Source organism: Hemicordylus capensis, chromosome 1 (genome assembly GCF_027244095.1).
Source record: "Hemicordylus capensis ecotype Gifberg chromosome 1, rHemCap1.1.pri, whole genome shotgun sequence".
Classification (NCBI taxonomy): domain Eukaryota; kingdom Metazoa; phylum Chordata; class Lepidosauria; order Squamata; family Cordylidae; genus Hemicordylus; species Hemicordylus capensis.
This window is the reverse complement of record NC_069657.1, coordinates 394,733,099-394,752,523: the sequence shown is the minus strand read 5'-3', so window position 1 is coordinate 394,752,523 and position 19,425 is coordinate 394,733,099. Positions and strand designations below refer to the sequence as shown.

General features: G+C 42.8%; 1 protein-coding gene across 6 annotated transcripts in view; it reads left to right on the top strand.

The window, feature by feature from the left end:
- The window catches only part of XPO5 (exportin 5), an 85,828-nt gene that overhangs the window by 42,335 nt on the left and 24,068 nt on the right, over positions 1 to 19,425 (top strand). For all 6 annotated transcript variants that reach the window (XM_053304185.1, XM_053304183.1, XM_053304181.1 and 3 more), the window contains 5 exons: positions 390 to 489; positions 2,985 to 3,166; positions 9,644 to 9,744; positions 17,995 to 18,091; positions 19,082 to 19,218. In XM_053304185.1, coding sequence (XP_053160160.1) covers positions 390 to 489; positions 2,985 to 3,166; positions 9,644 to 9,744; positions 17,995 to 18,091; positions 19,082 to 19,218 — 617 coding nt within the window. The remainder of the gene's footprint in view (positions 1 to 389; positions 490 to 2,984; positions 3,167 to 9,643; positions 9,745 to 17,994; positions 18,092 to 19,081; positions 19,219 to 19,425) is intronic.

Here is a 19,425-nt window from a genome sequence, read left to right as displayed (position 1 = left end):
TAACTCAAAAGGCAAAACTGGCACCTGGCTTAATACTTAAATTATTATTAAATTATCATTTAAAAGATGAGTATACTAATTTTCAACCAAAAAGGAATTCTCAAGGCAGTTTACATAGCAATCAGAATGAGAAAATAGTCCTCACAATCTTAAAACAAAAAACACCAAACTGCAGAAACACAAGGGAGACACCAGAGAAATACTGGGCTGAACTGGGATGCACCTCCACCCACCCCCACGCAAATATAAGACCACCACCACTTGAAAAGGCACCTCTTTGCCCAGTTAGCATCAAACTCCCCCCGCCACCCTCAAAAGGAGATTTATTTGTCCTTAGAAGTATGTGTTTAACATCCTTGACTCTTGGCTCCTTTCTCTCACTCTCTCAGAGTCCTTATGAATCCTGAAGATTTTATCCGCTATGTTGGTGCCGATAACAAACTTGCAGATCCAATCATGGAAGATCCCTGTGGCTTGAACCGTTCTAGAGTAAGTAGTAATCTGACAAAACCTGGACCTTTGGAAAAAGTAGAGATGATCATATTGTGGGATTTTTCTCCTCCTTGCTCTATTGGTGGGTGTTTTTCCTAATAGATTTTTCCACATGCCTCTCTATTATGGAGTTCATCCTAAACACTTGCCATCTTCTCTGAACATCAACAACTAGGAATATCTGGGATAAACACATTTTGTTTGGCAAGAAGGGCTCCCTATAGGTTTTGGGCTGCCCTCTGTCTCAAGGAGGTAAAACATTCTATTACGAAAACAATTATTTGAGAAGGAAGAGAGAATATGTATTACTCTGTGTACTGCTTTGACTGGACCCTACAGTGGGTATTGAAAAGAATCACCCCCTTTGATAGACCTTAAATTCTGGTTCCCTTACATCCTGAAATGAAAACACAAAGAAAATTCCCTTCACCAGCTGTACTTATCCAATGCAACCTATAACATCCAACTGAAAAACATCACAATTACAGTCCAGAAAAAGTGTCAGAAATAAAAAACAAGAATTACTGAGATTGAAAAAGGATCACCCCTCCCCAATGTCAATATTTTGTTGAACCACCTTTTGCTTTAATAACAGCCTTGAGTCTGTTGGGATACTTCTCTATCAACCTTGCACATCTAGACGGAGCAATATTTGCCCACTCCTCCATACAGAACTGTTCAAGTTCGGTCACATCGGATGGTAGGTGTTGGTGGACTGCTATCTTCAAATCTCCCCACAGATTTTCTATGGGATTTAGGTCTGGGCTCTGACTGGGCCACATGAGGACGTTCACTTTTTTCTCCTTCAGCCACTGTGTGGTCAATTTTGCTGTGTGCTTCGGATCGTTGTCATGTTGAAAGGTGAATCTTCTGCCCATCCTCAACTGTCTGGCAGAGGGTAGCAGGTTTTCTTCCAGAATCTGACGGTATTTGGCCCCATCCATTTTTCCTTCTACCCTAACGAGAGCCCCAGTCCCTGAGGCAGAGAAACACCCCCACAACAGGATGCTGCCACCTCCATGCTTCACTGTAGGTATGGTGTGTTGTGGATGGTGAGCTGCGTTGGATTTACGCCAGGTGTACTGTTTGGTGTTGAGGCCAAATAGTTCAATCTTGGTCTCATCTGACCATAAGACCTTTTTCTATTTGGCATCAGAATCTTCAAGGTGCCTTCTGGCAAAGCTCAAATGAGCTTTAATGTGGCCTTTCTTGAGAAGTGGCTTTCTCCTTGCGACCCTCCAGAACAAGCCACATTTTTTCCACAACACACCATACCTACAGTGAAGCATGGAGGTGGCAGCATCCTGTTGTGGGGGTGTTTCTCTGCCTCAGGGAATGGGGCTCTCGTTAGTGTAGAAGGAAAAATGGATGGGGCCAAATACCGTCAGATTCTGGAAGAAAACCTGCTACCCTCTGCCAGACAGTTGAGGATGGGCAGAAGATTCACCTTTCAACATGACAACGATCCGAAGCACACAGCAAAATTGACCACACAGTGGCTGAAGGAGAAAAAAGTGAACGTCCTCATGTGGCCCAGTCAGAGCCCAGACCTAAATCCCATAGAAAATCTGTGGGGAGATTTGAAGATAGCAGTCCACCAACACCTACCATCCGATGTGACCGAACTTGAACAGTTCTGTATGGAGGAGTGGGCAAATATTGCTCCGTCTAGATGTGCAAGGTTGATAGAGAATTATCCCAACAGACTCAAGGCTGTTATTAAAGCAAAAGGTGGTTCAACAAAATATTGACATTGGGGAGGGGTGATCCTTTTTCAATCTCAGTAATTCTTGTTTTTTATTTCTGACACTTTTTCTGGACTGCAATTGTGATGTTTTTCAGTTGGATGTTATAGGTTGCATTGGATAAGTAAAGCTGGTGAAGGGAATTTTCTTTGTGTTTTCATTTCAGGATGTAAGGGAACCAGAATTTAAGGTCTATCAAAGGGGGTGATTCTTTTCAATACCCACTGTACAGTAAAGGATCTTATGCCTGGTTTGGTCTACTCAGGTCCTACTTTTTTATCTGCATCACTAAAAGTGTTCATGCTGCCGAATGGCAGGTGGTTCCTATCAAAAATGGAGTTGTTGGCTCAGTACTGCAAAACCTTCTAGTTCTTTTCTCCTTTTCTTTCTTGACATATAATATCCTGGGTGGCATATCTCTGTTGAGTGTGCAGTTTTCTTTCTTCTGTTGTATTTGGCTTTTACAGATGTTGTTTTACCCTTTTTCACAATAAAGGGTACTGCTGTCTTTTTAGTTTGCACTACTGTTCAAATGTGATTAATTACACTCAGCCAGCCTTTCTGTGTAGATCCATTTTGTAGTGACAGCTTCATATACTGTTATTTCTATCAAGATATATACAATATGTTTTATGAAATGGCTTTGTGGGGTTATTTTGAGGGGTTCCAAGGGATGTGGGTCTTTCAGTCTCCTGTTCTTCTATTGTCACCCATGGTTAGAAGAATTCTCTGTTTATTGCTTTATAGATAAGCTTTTGTGTGTACACCATTCTGGGAGTTGTAAAACGTGCTCGCTGGCCTGCTTCCTTGGAAGAGGCGAAGGCTGGAGGATTTGTGATTGGATACATGGCTAATGGCACTCCAATGTACCGTAACCCCTGCTCTATGCAGGTCCTGGAACTTCTCGACAACTTGCTTGCTCTAATAAGGTGGGTCAACTTAACATGATACCAGTCTTATAGTGAAAATGTTGTGTATGGTGATGCTCTGAACAGCATGCTGTCCCATTAGAGCCAGGGAGACAACACGCTGAAGCACTTGTGCTTGGCAGCATTGTAAGGAAATTGAAAAGGGAAAGAAACTTTCCGCTCTGCTCCTTTGGAGTGGGAGTTGTGACAAGGGTTACTCTCAATTTCCCTAAACAAAATTTAAACCCAACCTTTATTTTATGTTATTCTTGGTCTGTCTTTAACCCTATTGGACTGCTTCTGCTCTTTGCTAACCTGCATTATTTCTCTCCTCTTTGTGCATCATGTTGGAGTTGAAGTTCTTTTTTAAGTGCTAAGCTAGTCTCCATGCTGAGTATAAAATCTTCCTCCTAAGAAACTGTTTGCCAGTGACATTGGTTATAGACATACTGAGGGGCTTTCTCTTCCTAGCAGTCTTTATACTCAGAACTTCTATTGTAAATCTGCAGGTTATCTTGGAGGAAAGTGATCAAATAGGACTTCAACTCCATTGATGTCCTAGTACAACCTCACAAACTATATTACTCTCAAGAAAATAGAAGGGAGGGAAAATTCAGAGCAGCCTAATTTAGTTAAGTTGATCTGTGATGGTCAAGAGGACTTGTCTGCTGAATTTTAAGACAGTGTAATTTCAAAAGACCTCCTGAGGAGCAACACTGGCTGCCATGGTACATGTGGGTTACCAACATCATTAGAGGATACCACAGTATGTAAGTGATATCAAAAATCCATAGAGAATAGACACCTCATGAAAATGGGTGGGTATGTGTATCCTGATTCTCAAACTAGCCTTCATCTTTGTCATTTCCCAAATGGAGGCCTTTCACAAGGACATTAATTGTCTAGCATCTTGCTTTTGATATGTAGGAATGGGTACTATCAGGTAGGAAACTAGGCTAGTTAACTCTTTTGATCCAAGTTCATGACCGTGTATACGTTATGACTAAAGTGGAGGTAGGGTTGGAGGGATTTCAGATGGGTGATGGAGGTCTGGAAGTCACCAGTTATGCTCAACAAGTGAGCTTGCTGGGATATTCTATTTGATTTTTGATGTCCTCTGAGCTCCGATGGGGCAGAGCTAAATGAAGGATGTGCACAAGCAGACCTAATTCATTCAGACTGCTGGTTACAGACTGTAGGAACGCTCCCTTGACATTACTTGGGTTGAGCTGTCCAATCAATAGACAAAAGCAAATAATGGATATAGAGAATCCAAGCAGTTGGTTTCCTGATTGTCATGCCAAATAAATGCCCGATAACCAAGGCATGGCCAACAATGTCCTAAAAACTGTAGTCAGAAGGTAGAGTCCTACTGTACTTCACTGTTCCCTCTAACGGGGATTCCCAGATGTTGTTCACTACAACTCCCAGCATCCCCAGCTACAATGGCCTTTTGCTGGGGATTCTGGGAGTTGTAGTTAACAACATCTGCGAATCCCTGTTAGATGGAACACTGCTGTGCTGTGATTTTAGTATTTCATATCAATAGATTCATGAGCATCTTGTAACTCTGATATTAATATGGAGGTAGACAAAAGGAGGCCACTTCACTCAAGTGGGGATTTATTTGATACACTGAGGAAGGGGTGTGACTGTGAGCTGCCAAAGAAACTGTGGGAGTTGTGTGCCATTGTAAAGTGATATCATTAGGGCTGTTGTAAAGCATTTCCAGAGGGCTTCTGCATGCAAGCTCTTGAAGGTTGCTGTTGACCACTTAAAAAGTGCGTCCATTTGGGGTGCTGGGGTAAACCATGGCAATTGATGATTGTGCTTGACTTGCAGAAGTCACTGAACTTGGCTGCATTGTTTTTCAAATATTTTTGGCACAGGACACCTGTAGATCATCTAACTGTGACACATATGTATCTTCATGCATATTCTCAATTTAATGGAGATTATATTGGGTAGCACTATCAGTTGCTCATTAGTATCTACATAGTCTTTGGGATACCACTGTGGTAAAAGCCAAGAGCTCCCATGTTTACATTTTAGCAACTCCAAAGTGAACAGTTTGCCACCTTTTTTTCTTTTTCTTTATAAATACTATCTTCATTTGAGCTTAAGGAGGGCTGTATTGTCTATGTAGCCATTGTCATATAATGGATGTGATACTCCAGTATGTCTGCACTGCTATCTGAACATCAAGGGACATCTGGGAACTAGAGCACTAGCTCTGTGTGCTGAAGTTAATTATACCTTTTGAGTGTTTAAGCATTGCTCCTTGTTTGAGCACCACCTTGGGTTCTATTGCAAAAAGGGATTCATACTTTTTTTAAAAATTGCAAACCCTAGTATTCTTGACAGCCTCAGCCTACAGATGGCAGTGAATAATACGGTTCTCTGTCTGTGTATATGTGACCTAGTCTACTCATGCAGCACATTGAGGTGGCAAAACAGATTGTGCCACTTCAGGTAGAAAATCATAATTTTGGGAAATGATATTTCCTCCCCACCCACATACATACCTGCAGCCTGAAGTAGTACAGTCCCACTTGGCCACCTCAGGATTTGTTTCATTTGTAGACCGAGCCTAAGTGTGTGTATTTGCAGTGAAGCTATTAAGTGCTACTCACTTGAAAAGTGTATGCTCTTTCCTTTAAATGCAAAATACCAAAGAATTTGGATTTTAAAAAGTCAGCAGGTAGATGCACATAGGTAGCATTTGGACACAACGCATTGCTACTGAGAATTATCACAACTTGGAGGAGGAAACTGTCAAGTAAATGGTTGCACTTGTTCTTCTCTGGGTTTCTTGCATGGTACCTTGTTCTCTGTGACAGATGAAGCTGTGGATACAGCTAACAATCTGCACAAAGGTAAGTTATATGTGTAAAAGCTTTTTCTTTCTTTTTTTGCTTTGCCCTTGGGCAGATAGCTAGCCAGTTGTATACAATATTAAGTGACTTGTTTAAACAAAGGAAAGCGTTTTCATTGGGAATCTACTGCTATACAGTAAACTTTGCTCTTGATCTAACTCTGTTTTTGGCTGCTTATTTGTATCTTCTTGGATGTCTCTAGATTTGCTCTGTTGTCTGCTTTGTTTAGGATCTCTCTCCTTCAAGCTTATCTAACCACTCCTCAGCTGTTTTTGTTTTGTTATGCTGCAGTTTATATTCCCTTAGTGGATTCTGAACCAGAATACAGTGATGGCCCCTTCTGTCCTTTTGTAAAGATCTCATGTGACCCTCTATGCTCACTGTCCTGGGCCTGTGAGATGTTTACATGCTATGGTAGAACCAATCACCCTATACAAAAAGTGGCTGCCATTCAAGGACTATTCACTAAACAGGTTGCAAAGGCCATCTATTTTCCTTATCTTGCTCCTCTCCCTGCAGTCTCCTTCCCAACACCTACATACTGTATATGCTGAAAGAAAAATGATGGAGGAGCAGACTGGGTTAGGGATGGGAGAAAGTATTTCAGAATACATGGTAAATGGACCGTTGCTTTGGGGAATTGTTGAAGACACTGGGATAAGCTGCTACTGAAGAGAGACAGTCATGACCATTTTGTCTGGGAAATCATGTTTTCCTTTTATGTTTAAAAAATGTATTACAATATGGCCTTGGTAAACATTCTTTACATCCCAATTGGTTTTCTCAGTATCCTAGTGATTATCACTATCTTAGATCAATCTGAGGGCTTTAAAACCCATCAAGTGGCATGCAGAGTCCTGATGGTGCTACAGCACAAGGCACTTTCTGCATCCCTTCTTCCTACTGACACTCTGTGAGCTCCCTGAAAAGCCGCTGCTGAGAGTCAGGTGACCTTCAGCAGCAGCATGAGATGCAGCATAGAGAGGAATAACTAGAAACCACATGTGATGCAATTCTTCTACTAGTGCAGGGCTGTTCTTCTTTGGCCCTGAAGCTACTGTTGGACCACAACTACCATCATCCTCTGACAACAGTGGTCAATTATCAGGTTTCCCTCATGGTTTCTGAGTACCCCTCCCCCCTTCCTCCTGCAGTCACCTGCTCCACATCTCATGCTGTTGCCAAAGATTCCCCAGCCCTCAGCACTAGCTTTTCAGGGGCTTGGGGGGCTTCAGTATGGAGAAGGGGTGATGGGGAAGGTGCCTTGCACTGGTACACCTTGCATCAGTGGTGCACTATGCTACTCCTTAGTTAAACTATGAATAAGTTCCATGTTAAATAGCCTCGCTTCAAATCTAATGGCGTTTCCATGAGTTGTAGCAAGTAAATGGGACATGAAGTATGGATGAGATAACAAGATGTACTGGTATGGAACAGCAACGACCTTACTTCATAACTTGCACAGAGAGAAACAAGCAACTTCAGCTCTGTTGCAGTCTGACATTTTGAAGGGCTGCTACTGTTTTCCAACAGTCAATACATTTCTTGGGATCCTGAGCATTGTCTGAGATCATCATGGTATCTACTTCATAGTAAAGTGCACTGCTTGTGCTTGAGACTTTTCCCCGCTGTGTCTAGTGTACTGACTTGTGAATTCCTCTTTCTATCTGTTCACTGTTGTTTACAGTTCTCAGCTCTGCTGTCAAAAATTACACACAAAGGGATTTAAGAACTTCATATCTTAGCATATAGAGCACCTGCATTCGCTCAGTGGATAGTGAATAGATTTGCTGTCTCCAAATGCAACTTGGATTCCAAGATATGATTCAGAAGACTAACCCCCTCAACATGTGTTCAGTCATATTATGAGGCTGTTCAACAATAGAGCGTTTAAGCTCCAGAGACTCCTAAAGGCTTCACCAGGCACATCCAGGAAATGAAACTGACCACCGCACTCATGCACACACCTGGCTTAGCCAGCTATAATCTTGATGGCTCCTCCACCTTATTACTGACAGTGCCAGCCTTATACTTTGAGCTAGGCTCTGTAACAGCTTTTCCACAGTGCTGTAAGAAATAGTACTGCAGAAATATTGGTGTGCGTCATCCATAATACCCTAACCTGCTACCATGCATGCTTTGCTGCCCATTGTAATGTGGGTCAGTACTCCACTTTGGGGGAAATTCTCTTCTGCCTTAAATTAAGGCAGAATTTGGGTCTGACAAAAATGTCACTTTAGCTAGAGCAGTAAGATTCTCAAGCTACAGCAAAACATAGGCTAGAAAGCTGCAAAAAGAAGCTGTTTTTAAAATAGGAACAATGACTAGACGGATGTTGTCTGTTGGCACGGTGAAGAAGGTTCTGTCTGGTATATTAGAGTGTGCAAAATCTCTAGGGCAGATGTTCCCATGCGCTTCAGAGTTAATCATTTCTGTTTCCCTGAAGAAAACACGAAACAATAAAGCCCTTAATATGGTGCCTAAAGGCTTCGCCAAAGCAAGTAGTCACTCAGTCTTCATAATATGATGCTTCTCCTTTCTTGCAGCCTCTGTTAGCACCCTTTGAAATGAATGGGCAGTTCACACCTCAGAACTATTGTTCCAGGCTCTCTGCAAGCTCAGGCAGACATCGCTGCATTGGGTCACGTTCTTGAAGGTTTTCTTCACAAGTATAACAGCTAGAGACTTCTAGAAATGAAAGCTGAGACTCTGGAAAGCAATTGAGGCCTGCCCCGGCCACCCAGCGTGCTAGTCCTTTGTACCCCTGCACCCTCACACTTTGGGGAAATGCTGCTCTAGGGGGAGATACTGAGTTACCCTTGATCACCTCTAGCAGCAGGTACAGTGGCATTGCAGTTTTGGCGGAGGCTGTTGGGCCGTTTTGGCTGCAGAATTTGTGCTGTGTGCAGTTGCCGAAGCCCTGAGTGGAGGTCTGAGGTCTCAAAGGAGAGAGGTAGGTGAGACAGAGACCCTTCCCCCCCACTCAGATGTTACATCTAGCTGGCGAGGGACCCTGCTTTGCCTGGATGGCAAGGGAGAAGTCATCCTTGGCTGAGTGGAGGTCCCTCCCTGGCAGCGTGCTGTGGTTAATGCAGAGCTGTTACCCCTTTCAGGGGGCATCTCTCAGCCACACAGCTGCTCATAGGATGTGAACACATTATGAAGCATTCATCCAGTGCCACCTGCCATTCTAGGGACTGTGACCCATCCTTAGGGAGGCAGTGTGTGTCTTTCAGAGGTGGGGTAGCCTCTCCTCTGCAGGTCAGTGGATGCAGACGATCTTGCTTGAAACAGGACTTGCCTACGGGTTGTAAGGCCTCTTTCTGACAATGGCCTTTTATTGAGACATTGCAGCCAGCATTTCAAAGGGCTGAGATGAAGTGAACTGAGGGTCACTGTGTAGTGGGTACCAGCTGCCCCATACAACCAAGTGGAGTCTTCTCCATATTCCCCAGGGATGAGTATTTTTCTTGGTAAGGAAGGGGGATCCCATGCACAAGTGCTTGGTCTCACCTTCCTCTTCACCAGACACAGGAGCTGTTCATACGCTGAAGGTGATCTCCCATTGCCTGGTGGCTAATGGGTACAACCTGTGACCGCAAAATACCATGCTCTCTTCCAGGACGCACAACAATCTGTATATGCCTGAGATGGTGGCTAAATTGGGGGACACTTTTGCAAAGGCCTTAGACATGATGGAAGTTGAGAAGAATGGCATCCTAGGTGAGTAGATTTTATTGCCTGAATGTATGGATCTTTAACATGATCCTTAGTACATTCATAATCCTAATTTAATTAAACATTGGGTTTTGATGGTAGTGCTGTACATTGCCTTGAGTATACTTTGCAGAAAGGCAACACTGACATTTTATTATAATTAAATAGAATTATTTCTTCTGTTCATAGCATTTCAGTGGTTCTGTGTATTAATCTTGACAACTGTTCCATTCTTTTCTGAATGTAGAAACTTTCCATCTCATACACAGTGGGGCAAAATGGATCAAGATATGTTGTATAATTGATATGTGTAAAGTATTGTTTAAGGAAAGAAATAGTGTTCAAATGGTGTGAAGCTTGGGAGAAAATGGGGGAGCTCATTTAGGACTGGGAGCATCCAGTTCAGAATATGATCGGTTTATAGAACAGAAGAGGGATATGATTGGTTTGGAGTTGATTAAAGGTTGACAGTCAGTGAAAGGGCAGTTGGTCAGCAAACAATGGAGTTCTCTGTTCTCTGACAGATAGGATAATGATGGTGTTGTAGGAATATAAAGAAGCCAGGGAAAATTAAGCTGTTCGTGAGATCAGCATTGGAAGCCATGCTCCAATGAGAACACCTTGAGACAGGACTAATGGAAGAGCATTGGAGGCCATCAAGAGAACCAAAGGAAATGTTGGAATTAGAAGTTAATAAGACTATCATTCAGTCTATGGGTGCCTACAATAGTATTATTATCTAAAGCAGATTTAGCCATCAGGCTCTGAGTGGGCAAGAGAAAGTTAAAATCTGTTACCAAACCAGATGCATACCCAATGCCTAGAATGGATGCCCTGCTGGATTTATTGGGGTCTGTCAAAACAATTTCCACAATTGATATACATAATGGGTTTCGGTAGTTGGCTTTAGATGAGGATGCTGTACTTAAATCTGCCTTTGTTACTCCTGAAGGTTCATATGGATTTACAGGCGAACCTCTCCATTTGCGGATCCAGCATCTGCAATTTCGCGTATCCGTGATTGGGTAATTGACACCCAACCTCTGCATGCGCGGTGGGGGGACTGTTAGCAAAGGGATAATTCCATATCAGCCAGTTCAGAGTGTCTGGAAATGATCTCCAAGGTCATTTCCAGCCACCATTTTGAGAATAAGAACCATGTTGTGACTGGTTCTTTAAAAGTGATTTTTCACAGGAAGAAACTGGATTGGGAACTTTTGTGGGGCATTGCTGGACACTTGGAGACCTGCAGAGCAGCTTCTAGGGTTGTTTTCCACAATTTTCCGCAGTTTTTGGAGCCTCTGGGAACCATTGCCTCAATGACTCTGTATCCACTGTTCCCTTATCTGCAGTTCTAGCGGAGAATGGAACCCCCACAGATATTGGGTTAGCCTGTACTTTCTTGTCTTTTGGCCTGAGGAATTCACCAGCTTCCTTTCAGAAATAGTTAAATGGATTATTGGATTATTTAATGGCATATATTGATATTGAAATATTTATTAAACAGTATAGACTCTCCTTTGACACATTTCAAGTCTGTGTTAGAAGCAATTAAAAAAAGATCTCACCATCAAATCCACCAGATATCCATTTGGTCTACCTCTGGTTTTTTATTTGGCATAGAAAGTGGGTAGTAAACATACCACTTTCTTACTGGATAAGATGGAAGCTATTGAGTCTTGGGAACCACCTAAAACTAAAACAAGTCAGCTTTTTAGACTGGGCAGGGTACTATTGTAGGTTTGCTTTTACATTTCAGGACTATTGTAGTTCCAGTGTACAACCTTATTATGTGCACATGGTTGCTTTTAACCCAGGTCTTCTGCTGTAGGGTTTCTGCCTGCAATTACTGCACTAGGAGAGAAGCAGAGTTGATAGTGATAATTGTTGTTGGTGAAACCCTCCCCCACTTGTATCTTGGGATCATAATCTCAAAGTATTTTCAGAGATCAAAGCCAACTGCCCGTTGTATATTTTTTATTATTTATTTATTTATTTATTTATTTATTGACAACAAATATTTATATACCGCTCTTCAACCAAAGTTACCAAAGTGGTTTACATAGAAAAATAAACTAGACCTAAATTAGAAATCCCAAGGCTCACAATCTAAAAAGAAACATAAGGCAGATACCAGCAACAGCCACTGGAAGGATGCTGTGCTGGGGTTGGATAGGGCCAGTTGCTCTCCTCTTGCTAAATATAAGAGAATCACCACTTGAAAAGGTGTCTCTTTGCTCAGTTAGCAGGGGCATACTGTTTACTCACAGTTCAATACAGTTGTGCTCCTGCTCAGCCTTGACTGCTGGTGAAATAGAACTCTAGCACCAGAGCCATATAAACTGCCTGCAGCAGAGGCAAGGACTTGTACAGATTTCAAGCTGTGTTTCTAGCACATCTGCAAGAGGAGGGAGTCCCTGCTCTAATTTCTAGTGGTTTACCTCCCCCTAACTTAGCAGCACTTCAGTTTCCCTGATAAAGAGACTGACTTTGCCAGGCCTCTTACTCCCCACTTTAATCATTTTAGGGGCCTATGAGAAGGGCTTTCTAAAACATTGCTCTAAACCCATTCCATTCTAAGAGGAAGATTGGTTTTATAGTTAATCTGCATAATTGTGACATGGACCTGGTTTTAATTCTGCCTCAAGGCCATTTATTATATAAAACTCATAATGTGACTTGACCTTTGCAGGCATTTCATGTATGAGACGGGCTTCTGCTTTGACTTTAATTGCAAAGAAGCTTCTAAACCATGATGTTTCTGACATGCCTTTCATGCACACAAGCATGTTACTTTCAGTATATCCCACTTATGCAGTTCCCAAGGCAGGTAGATGACTCATGTCTAAGTTTGTTTTTGGAAAAGCTGTTAAACATTTGAAGAAAGTATGGATGTTTAACAACTTTTCCAAAAACAAACTTGGACATCTGCCTGAGGTAATATGACTAATCTCCAAAGAATCACCATTTTGTTCTGCCCTGCCTTTCAGCTTTGAAAGCTGTAGCAGCTTCCATGTTCTATGGATATGATATTTGTGGTGATCCAGTATCCTTCACAATGTGGGATATGTGCCTGTGCAGTAGCCCCCATGGAAGGATTTTCAAGCTCCCCAAGGCACTCTGTAGCTCCACCCTTCTCTTGCCAAGCATACTCGTTATCTTTGGCAGCAAACCATCCTTTTGCTCAATTCTCAACCCGCATTCGAACTGGTTAGGCAGGGCAGGGATCAATTCCTTTTTGAAAGCAGGTCCTTCCCTTCTCCACCACTGCCCCACCGCTTTTCTGGGTCCAGCACCCACTTTCCAAAAGGCCACGAGTGGCTGCAGCGCTGCTCCCAGCAGCCTGCGTGTGGTGTCGCCATGTACAAGGCCTCCATGCATGCATGATGGCCATTTGTGTGGTCAGCAACACCATGATGCATGTAAGCTGCTGGGAACAGTGCTGAAGCGATGTGCAGCCTTTTGAAAAGCAGGTGCCACACCCGGAAAAGCGGTGAGGCAGCAGAGGAGCAGGTAAGGGCCTGCTTTTTAAAGGAACCGATCCCTGCCCCACCCATGGCTGCCCAAGCTGATTCAGTCATATGCCTACCAAATACGACCCAGAGGGTCCACCCTCTGGGTCGACCTTTAAAGGTTTTCCTTTGCATGGGCTCATTGTCAAGGACGATATTGGTTCTGCTGTGCTGCCTGTCCTGAAAACACCATCAGCTGCACCAGGAAAAGAGATACTTGTTCTCCATTGTACTTTCCAAATCACCCTTAGAAAGAAAGGCACCATCTCTCACTTCCTCCATCCACCTCGTATAGAAGGACGATGGACTATTGGAGTTCACCAGGTACTCTTGATCTGGGCTATGTTAGAAGGATAGGAAGATTAAAGATCATTTCTTCACCTTCATTACCTTACAGTTATGAAGAGTTTAAACTATGGAAACCCAGAGAAGCTGAAATCCGGTTCAGCTTACAATCACAAACCCTGTATAAAGAACATGATTCATCCTTCAAGAGACCACTAGATCCTCCTCCTCCTACAGAGCAGCTGAGAGAGACTACCCACCCTTCCTCTCCAAATCTACAAATTTATCTCTTCCACCACAATTCAAGAAAAATCAGATGACGACTATATGTCCATATCTGACTCAGATTACTATTCTACCCACATGGAAAACCCATCAGACCCTTTGCCCGATGAAAATGTTCCACAGAAGAAGCAAAATCTTATCGTATTCAAGTGGCTGAAGTTGCCAAAGTTCTTGGCCTGGAACTGAAATCTCCAGCACCCAAAGTTAAAGATGCTATTACTTCATTTCTTCTTCATCCTGCGGTCCCTTTGCTGACTGTTTTAGCAAAATCAGCATAAGATGTGCCATCTTCCTCAACTTCGACCTCTAAATGCCTTGAAAATTTCTACAGGGTACAAAAAGAAGACTGCTCATTTCTTTTCAAACTGTCTATCTATCATATTTATATACCATCTTATATCTATCTCTAGGCAGTGTACATAATCCAAGTTACAACAATTATGTACAGTGTACATAATCCAAGTTACAACACTTTCACAGAATAAAACAGTTAAAACAATTTCAGAGAGTAATACAATTAAACAGTTTAAAATTTTAATTAAAAGCCTGAGGAAACAGGTCTGTCAAAGGTCTTTTTAAAAGCAAGCAGAGATGGAGAAGCTCTTATTTTGACAGGAAGTGCATTCCAAAGCCCTGGAGCAGCCACAGAGAAGGCCCAGCCCCAAGTCGCCACCAGATGAGCCAGTGGCAGCCATTACCGGACCTCTCCAGATGATCTTAATAGGCAGCAGGGTTCATGACAAAGGAGACGCTTTCTTAAATACCCTGGACCTTTATAGATCTATATAGGATTCATAGGTAATGTATTTTGCTCAGAAACATCTTGAATAGAATCCCCTCCACTGGTCTTTCTGAGAAACAGATTCTATCACCCCTCTTCTCAACAGATTTTGCACTTCTGCTAGTAAAGTAGGAGTTGCATGGGTGTATTTTACCTACATGAATGGGATGGTGATGGTAAACTCTATTGTGTATCCCATGGAGATGATACTTAGTACCTAAGTGTCGTATGTAATGCGACGTCAAGCTGGAGTGAAAGTGGCGTTTTATATTTCGCTCAGAAACATATCTGAAACATCCTGTGCCAAATTCCTTAGTAGTAATTGTGCCACAGGAAATAGATCAGGAAAAAAGTACTCCGCCCCTGTTGAAAAAGGAGGGCAGAAAATTAGACTTGTGGGTTAGCACGTTTACTCCTCCTCTTCTCTATCCATTAAAATAGCCAATTAAATGGCCTGCATGGGCAAATACCATTATTTGATTTGGGAGAATTTAAAAGGCAACATCAAGGATGCTCCGGAAACAAGTCCTTTTGAAATTCATGGATATTACTCGCCAGCACCCAAGTACTGCTAAGCACTAGGGAAGTGCACAAACTGGTTCATGCACTCCCTACTAAGCACCTCACAGAGACAGAATCCCACACCTTAGCAAGTGTTATCTCTCTACACAGACACACCTGGCTCTGCTCTTTCTCTCTCCAAATGGATATAAGAGACAAAATAGAAAACCTCCTCTTTGATGGGCCAAAGACCGTCCTAATTGCAGAAAGAACAGCAGAAATCCAACATCTGGACCAGCCCAAACAAAGCCTTTGACCACCTGGATCTTTTACATACTTTTGGGACTTCTACCACCATCAGACTTGACTGGAATATATGTCACCAAATATACCCTATACATAACCACCTTATACATACATAAGGTCTATACATAAAGGGCACCATCAACAGCCTTGTGAACAATCTGAGCAGAAAAATAGATTCCTTCCATCAGCATGAATGGGAAATCAACCAAGACATAATCTCCAATCTCTTCCTTTGTTGGGGTACTCCCCAAATAGATCTCTTTGCATCCACGACCAACAAGAAATGCAATCATTTCTTCTCGAGCAGGAGTGAGGAAGGGATCTCTGGGAGGTCCCCTGGAGAAAACACATTTTACCTCTTTCCTCTCTTCCCTCTACTGTCCAGGATACTCTACAAAGTCCTTCAATACATTTAAGTATGCATCATATTTAAATCATGGTGGCTGAGGCAACCTTGGTTCCCTCTTCTCTGATAACTATCCCAAGGATTCCTTCATCGCCTTCCTCAGTGCTTCAACCTTCTATCTCAGAACAAAGGTCAAGTCCTCCATCACAATCTTCAGACTTTGAACTTGACTGCATGAAAGTTGAAATTCTAGACAATATCCTGTTGCATGAGAGGAAGGCTTCCACGGGACAAAACTGCAACTGTAAATAGAAAAGGTTTGCCAATTACACCAGGGCCATAGGGTTTAATCCCTTACAAGTCTCTATTCGCCAGATCCTCCCATATCTTACTTCTGAAATGCTTGGGCCTTTCCAGTTCGTCTATTAGTCCATATGGAGGCCTTCGCTGCAGTTCATACATGCTTAGATGCTAAGTCAGTATTCTCTCACCTGCACTACAAAAAGTTTCTTAAAGGAAACAACAACCTCTTCCCACCAATTAGAAAACCAATTGAACCTTGAAGCCTTTCTCTAGTATTTTCTACACTAACAGAAGTTCCCTTTGAACCTCTGTCTTCAACACCCATTAAGTTGTTCTCTCTAAAGACAGCCTTTTTGATTGCTCTCATCACAGCACAAAGGGTCAGCGTTGACGAATTCACAACTTTGAGGATTGGTTGAAAGGAAAATCCGTTCTCAAAGCGGTAAGTTTGCTGACCCTTCGTGCTGTGGTGATAGTAATCAAAAAGGCTATCTTTAGAGAGAGCAACTGAAGTTCTACCCCTATAAAGTGGTTATGAGAACAGACCCTTCCATTGTACCTAAGATAGTTTCTGACTTCCATGTCAACCAGGACAGTATCCTTCCTTTCTTTTTCATGAATCCTGCCACTTCTTTGAAGTGCTCTCTCCACTCCTTAGATGTCCATAGAATACTCTTCTTCTATAGGGACAGAACTAAAGATTTTAGGAAATCCCATAGACTCTCTGTTGCCTTCACAGGCAAGGGCCAATTAATCTCCAGAAGAGGCTTTCTAATTGGCCAACTTGTTTTTACTTGTTACAAGAAACAAGGTGCATAACTTCCAAGCATGGTTAAAGTTCAGTCTACCAGAGCCACTTCTGCTGCTCACTCATCAAGAACAAATTTTACTGACATCTGCAAGGCTGCTGCTTGGTAGGGATGTGCACGGAACCACGGAGGCGTGGTCCGGCACTGGGGGGGGAGTGTCACTTTAAGGGCGGGGGGGTAGTACTTACTCCTCCCGCCACTCTTCCCCCTCCGGCGCTCATCTTTAAACAAACGTTTTTGGGGTGGCAGGGTTCCTCCCTGCCTCCCCTGCCCCCATAGTTGGCTGCAAAGTTCTGAAGTAAGTATAAGCTGGCGCTACGAAAGCGCCCGGCGCGGCGCGCACACACCCATTGTCGCCACCGGCGTGCGCTCACCGGCGGCGACAATGGGTTGCTCCCCCCCACCCTTAAAGTGACACTCCCCCTGCTGCCGGACCGGCCAAATTCCGGACCAGTCCGGAGGCCTTTTCTATGGCTCCGGACTGGTCCGGGCACACCACTACTGCTTGGTCTTCCAATTTGCCTCTTGTTAAACATTACACCTTAGACATCTGAGCTGTGGCTGAGGCCAACTTTGGACAGGCTGAGCTAAAAAAAGTTCTTTAAGAAACACCCTCCAGCCCTCCTCCCCCTATGGGGAGCTTATTAATCAACCACGTTGTGAAGGATACCAGATCAGCACAAAGAGAAACGGGTTACTTAGGTGTAACAGGTGATATTTTGGTGATCCTGTATCATTCACAACACCTGCCCGACCTCCCTGCTTATCAGATGTTTTTGCTTAATATACTTACCTCACATTCAAAGGAAGAAGTTCAATCTTCACAGGGGTTGATCAGGAACTGAGCAAAAGATACAGAATGTGCGATGCGAAGGGCAGAGCTACAGAACGCCTCAGGGAGCTTGAAAATCATTCCGTGGGGACTACTGCACAGGTGCATAACCCACATTGTGAATGATACTGGATCACCTGTTACAGATAAGCAATCTGGATTTTTTGGTGGTCCGTTAAAAATCCCCAAACAGTCTCATTATATGATTCCCACTAATAATTAGTTCTTTCATTAGCAAGTATATTTGCCTAAGGAGATGAGTCTCTTCTTCACTAATGCTATTTTTCTCTTGTTAGGCCTTCCTCAACCTCTGTTGGAGCTTTATGACTCTCCTGTTTTCAAAACAGTTCTAGAAAGGATGCAGGGTTTTTTCTGTACCTTGTATGACAACTGGTAAGAGTTTCAATAATTCCCCACATTGTTCTATGATAACACCTGAAGCCTCTTTAAAAAAAAAAAAAAAAGATGAAAAAGATAGCTTCTACAATACCCAAATAACTAGGAACAGGAATAAATTCATTGCGAGCTGAAAAATCAGTTATTTTCTGGCAGTTGAGAGAGAGATGTGTTTGTGCAGTCAAGGCCATAGTGTTCTTAGAATGATCTTATTACAAGCAAATTGAGTGCCACTGGCAGAGATGGTTTTAGTGAACTTACATGGGTCATGTCAGAGTTTTGAGATCCCTTCACTATAATATGAAATCCTACTGCATTAATTAATTCTGGTGAGAAAGGCCACAGCGAGTCCCTTTCTGATCTAATTTTCTGAAGTTGTTCACATTCTGGTCCTTGTCGTGATCCTCCGGTATTCTTATACACTGGAGTGCGCCTGCACAGCCAGAAAACCAAAAAAGAAAATCGATTTGCTGATTGTGCAGGCCCACTCCAATGTGTACGAATACTGGAGGATCACTCAAGGATCATTAGTTACAGGTAAACAACCCATTCTTCAAGTTACTACCATCAGCATTTGTATCTACAGTATAATAATATAAAGATACCTTAGATGCCTCTTTTAGTTGTGAGGAGTCAGATTAGATAAATTCCTGTTTCCAACTGACATTTCAAAATGGGAAAAACATCATGGTCACTAGCTTAGATGACTCTAGAAAGGATTCAACGAATTCCTGGATCATGATTAGCTTTGACACTAAATGTATTCTGTACAGAAACAGTTAGTTAGTTAGTTATACCGCCCTTCCAAATCTTGCTGGCCAGTGTTGGAGTTAGAATGCTGGACTAGATGGACCTTGTCTGATCTTTGTTGGCAGTTTTTTTAACTTTGTATAAACAAAGAAGTAAATACAGCCCTCCCAAGCAACGTGTGTCTGAGTTTTCAGTTGTTTGATTTGGACATTCTGGACAATGCCATTTGAATTGCAGTTTTCACATTCTGGGGAATGCTGGCTCATCAATGCAGCAAGATTTCTACACTGTGGATGGCCTAGCAGCTGAGCTACTCAACTCTGCCTTTGTCAATCTTAACAACATCCCTGACTACAGACTCCGCCCTTTGCTTCGTATCCTTTATTTGCTGCTTATTAGTAGGTTCTTCAAAATTGCTTTGGCTTCTTCACTGTGTCTTGTTTTTAAAGTAGCACCAGTCCAGGAATCAGGGAAGCTGTTGAACAGTGCCCCTACTCTTTTTGCCTTCCTTCTGCAACTTGCTATATCCTTGGAAGATTGTGAATGTGTCTGGAGCAGGCGCGGGCCATGAACGCGCCTCC